This window comes from Brachypodium distachyon, chromosome 4 (assembly GCF_000005505.3).
Source record: "Brachypodium distachyon strain Bd21 chromosome 4, Brachypodium_distachyon_v3.0, whole genome shotgun sequence".
Lineage (NCBI taxonomy): Eukaryota > Viridiplantae > Streptophyta > Magnoliopsida > Poales > Poaceae > Brachypodium > Brachypodium distachyon.
In genome coordinates this window covers 35943869-35947914 of record NC_016134.3, presented here as the reverse complement: position 1 = coordinate 35947914, position 4046 = coordinate 35943869, and the positions used below count along the sequence as shown (strand labels likewise).

The window sequence follows — 4046 nt, the reverse complement described above, 5'->3', positions numbered from 1 at the left end:
ATCCAATTAACCCTAATAAATTTGTTGAAAGAATATGCAACTATGTATGAAAAATGTTCGATTCATACGGCTCTTCTATATTTTCAGTTTAAGGATCCGAAACATGTAACATCCAGATCTACAGAATATCTAGATAATGTAATCTTGGTGAGTTTGGATAGTTCAATAAGAGTACATGTGCCACCAAATTGATTGATTTTCATGTAAATAGTGGTAATTGGTGATTATGTTTTTATCTAATCCAAGAAAGTGGAATATTTGTGACTAATATTCAAAGAGTCTTATGTTTGAAATCTGAAGTGATAGAAAAAAATATGCATCAATTTTAAGTTATGATACACAAAAAGACAGGTTTGATAATGAATGAAAAAGTAAGAAAAAAGATGAATGGTGTGAAACACGCTTCCGTATTTTCGCATAATGGTCAGTTTTCTCCAGCTAGTCTAAAGAAAAGAGCAACCATGGCTGAAGCCTGAAACTGACCACCAGGCTGGTGTAGAAGTACTATGACTATAAATTAACCAGAACTATCCCATTTACAAAAGCAAGGAAGAACAGCAGAGAGACGAAGCAGTACTACTCAACAAAGCAAAAGCGATTATTACGTGAGAAGAACATCTCAGAGCTTGCTTAGCTTCTGCCGACGCATCCAAGCACGTGGACTCCATCAGCACAGCACATAAACAAGAACAGGCCATCTCGTACACATCACTCCGGCCGTCCGCAGGCACCAGAGATTCCCGGTCTCCAACGCTCACGCTGCCATCGATCGCCATTGCCATGCAACAAAAAAAAAAGTCTCCGTCTCCTCGTTGCTCGATCTCTGCTTCCCTGCTGCAAGCAAGATATAATATAGAACAGGTTTCAGAGGTCATGTTTTGTTTAATCTGCTAAAGAGGTCATCAAAAGCAGCAGCACAGCACAGGACAGTGGTAGAGATAGTAGAAGAAATAGTCGCCTCCGGTATTAATCTATTCCATGGTAGATTCGGTTCTTCGCTTACAGGAACAGAGAATAGGAGTTGTAGTACGAGCGCGAGCGTTATGATGGCCGGCCGGGGACCTTTTGCAACCGCTTTGGAGCAGGGACAGTGGGTTCGCTTGGCCCGAACTGTTGGGGGGCGCGCGCGCTTGCGCTTACTTTGCCACAAAGCAACAGAGGTGAGGTTTGTTAATGGCTATGGCGTGGCATCGAGGCAAAGCGTGAGACAGACCAAACAGGAGGTGACGAAGAATAGGGTTGAGCTTGACCTCCTTCCAGGTTTTCGTACTCCCAAATTCCAAGTGACAAATGCCTGACATTTCGGTTTAGGTCTAAGGAAACGGACCCAATCTTGTACTAACTGATAAATTAAGTTTCTTAAATTAAAATTAGCAATGTAGTACATGCTGTAACCTGTGGTGATTGCAGTTGAGATTGTTGTCATTTTTATATAGCTCAATTTCCATATAGAATGTTATCAGAACTCTGCTGTTGTGTCTGGACTGTTGAGAGTACTACCACCGTCACAGATTGTGCAGAAACAAATACAGTATTGGTTTTGGTGAGTAGAGTAGTTATCCGTGATACTGTGTTTACAAGGAAAAGGAAGGATGAACTTAAACTTGTTGTTTAATAGCTATTGTTGCGTGTAAGACTCTAGCCGACTCTGGTGACAGACAAAATGCTACTCCAGGTAGAACATTGATATGACAGTGGCAATAACTAGTGTGATGAACTGTAATGTTGCTTTGGGTACTGGCATTGAGTAGCACTGAAGAAAGGAATGGGGATGAGCCGAGATCAGCCTGTGTGTTTTACCTTTGTTTCTGTGTTTTTCTGCGCCTGCCTTAGAACGGCAGGCTCTTGGAGGTGGAGGATCCGGTGAGCGCCTTGAGGTTCTCCGCCGACGCCGGCGCGAGCTCCCGCGGCAGCCGCGCGCGCCGCACGATGCGCCGCATGTTGCTCTGCAGGCTCTGCTGCACCAGCTGCCGCACGGCGCGCTTCTCGTTGCTCATGAGGTCGAGCTCCCCCTCCGTGTCGTCGTCCTCCTCCCGCCCGGCGCGGCCGCGGCCACGCTCCTGCGGCGCCGACACCGTGGCCACGACGCCTCCGGAGGCGTCGTCGGCCAGCTGCTTGCCCTTGTCGGCGCGCAGGATCTCGAGGATCCTGGACGCGCGCTTCTGCGCGAGCGCCGTGCCCACGAGCGTCAGCTCCAGGAGCGCGGACGCGGCGCCGGCCTCGGCCATGGCGGCCCGGTCGCTGTAGCTCCGGTGCGCCAGCACCATCAGCACGTATGCGGCCTTCTCCTGGCACCCGGCCTCGTCGGACCAGTTGAGCACGTCCACCAGGACCGGGACCGCGTCCGGGACGCGGCTCACCGCGCGCCGGCCCTCGGGGCACGCGGCCACGACGTTGCACAGCGCGGCGAGAGCGCGGTCCGACGCGGACATGTCCCCAATGGCGGCGACGAGCGACGGCACGAGCCCCGTGGCCAGCAGGTGCGGCACGTTGGCCGCGGCGATGGAGAGGTTCAGGAGCGCGCGCAGGGCGTCATGCCGCACCTGTTCCGTGGCCGCGGCCTCGAAGGCGCGCACGAGGAAAGGGGCGGCACCGGAGGCGCCGATGACGGGCTTGTTCGCGTCCAGCGCGCTGAGGCAGAGGAAGTTGGCGACGAGCGCCTCCGTCAAGGCCCCGGACGCGCCCTCCGCAATGCAGAGCATCTTGTGCACGGCGCCGGCCTTCACGATCGCCGCTTTGTTTCTACAAATCAACAAGTCTCACAGAATCAGAAACCGAACGCCCAGATCTGACCAAGAAACAGTGAAACAGAGAGAACAGAAAACGCGGAGAGAAAACTCACGTGTCATTGCCTATCCCCAAGTTAAGGAGCGCGTACAGCGCGGCGGCGAGGAGCGCCTCACCGCCCTCGCTCTCGTCCAGCATGGCGACGAGCGGCGGGATGGCACCGAGCATCGCGAGCATCTCCCTGGCCATGGTGTCGTCCTTGGCTTTCCTCCGAACAACAGTGGCCGCCTCGACACGCCACGTGACGCCACCGGCATTGTCTTCTTCGTCTCCGTCCCAAAGGGCAGCCACGACGACCTTCAGCTCCTCCAGCGCCTCCGCCTTCCTGACGGCCGCGTCAGCCTCGCACTCGTCGTCGCCGCCGCACTCGGACGGCTCAGCCCTGAGCAGCTCCGCGAGCCGGTCGGACCGCGGCCTTGGCTGCGGTTGCATCCGCGGCTTCGGCGACCGGAAGGACGTCCGGCCGCGGCAAGAACCGCCGCCCCCGCCACAGCCGCAAGTCAGCACCTCAAGAAGCTTCCTCCGGACCGCGGTGGCCGAGAAGATCGGCCATAGCCGGAAGCCGCCGGCATCGGCGTGCACGCACCTCACGACCATCTTCCCCTGTGGAGCTTGGACCGCAAGTCACATTGCCCGGAAGTGGTGGACACTTGGTGAAGGAGATGCGCTTGGGTGATGGCGTGGCGAGGAAGCCGTGGCGCTGCGCGGCGCAGTAGGAGGGGGGGTTTATACGTGTGAAAGGGAAGCTGATGAGCAAAGACTGACGGACGGGGGTGGGGGCTATGCAAGTATGCAGCCAGCGGAATAATTTAATGCTGGGTTTGAGTCGCGGACGCAGAGTTTTATTACAGTTGGGCACCAGGTCAGCGGATGACAATCTGCGTGTTGTTTAGTATTTGTTCAGGCTTGGTTGGGCCTTCTGTGCTCTGCAGGAGACAATGGAGCTATTTGATTCCTTTTACCCTTCGTCATAGTAAACTTTTAATCTGCTGTTACTACCACAGAGTACAGACTGGTTGTGCAATTTGCTTGTGAAGGTCGTTTTGATTTTTAGAGCATTCTCAGGTTTACGGCCCTGCAAGCGATAGGAAGATTTTTTACCAACCAACAGGAAACAGGCTTACAGCCATGAACACAAGGGGTTGTGGATCAGTTCTGGTCTGAGGTAACACAACAAAAGATAGACTAGTTCTGTAGTTCCTTGAACCAGTACAGCGCATCTATATATGCGCTGAAACAACTGAAGATTTTGTAGCGCG

General features: G+C 53.6%; 1 protein-coding gene across 2 annotated transcripts; it reads right to left on the bottom strand.

The window, feature by feature from the left end:
* Window positions 1-300: 300 nt before the first annotated feature.
* LOC100839452 (U-box domain-containing protein 7) lies at window positions 301-3777 on the bottom strand. Of its 2 annotated transcripts, none has more exons than XM_014902039.2 (3): window positions 2843-3777; window positions 1801-2742; window positions 301-831 (listed from the first exon to the last, which is right to left on the bottom strand). In XM_014902039.2, the coding sequence occupies exons 1-2, from the start codon at window positions 3382-3384 to the stop codon at window positions 1830-1832; spliced, it is 1455 nt and encodes a 484-aa protein (XP_014757525.1). In that variant the 5' UTR covers window positions 3385-3777; the 3' UTR covers window positions 301-831; window positions 1801-1829. The 2 variants fall into 2 exon arrangements, with proteins under 2 accessions (XP_014757525.1, XP_003578124.1); XM_003578076.4 differs by having other exon boundaries at window positions 301-834; window positions 2843-3773.
* Window positions 3778-4046: the final 269 nt, after the last annotated feature.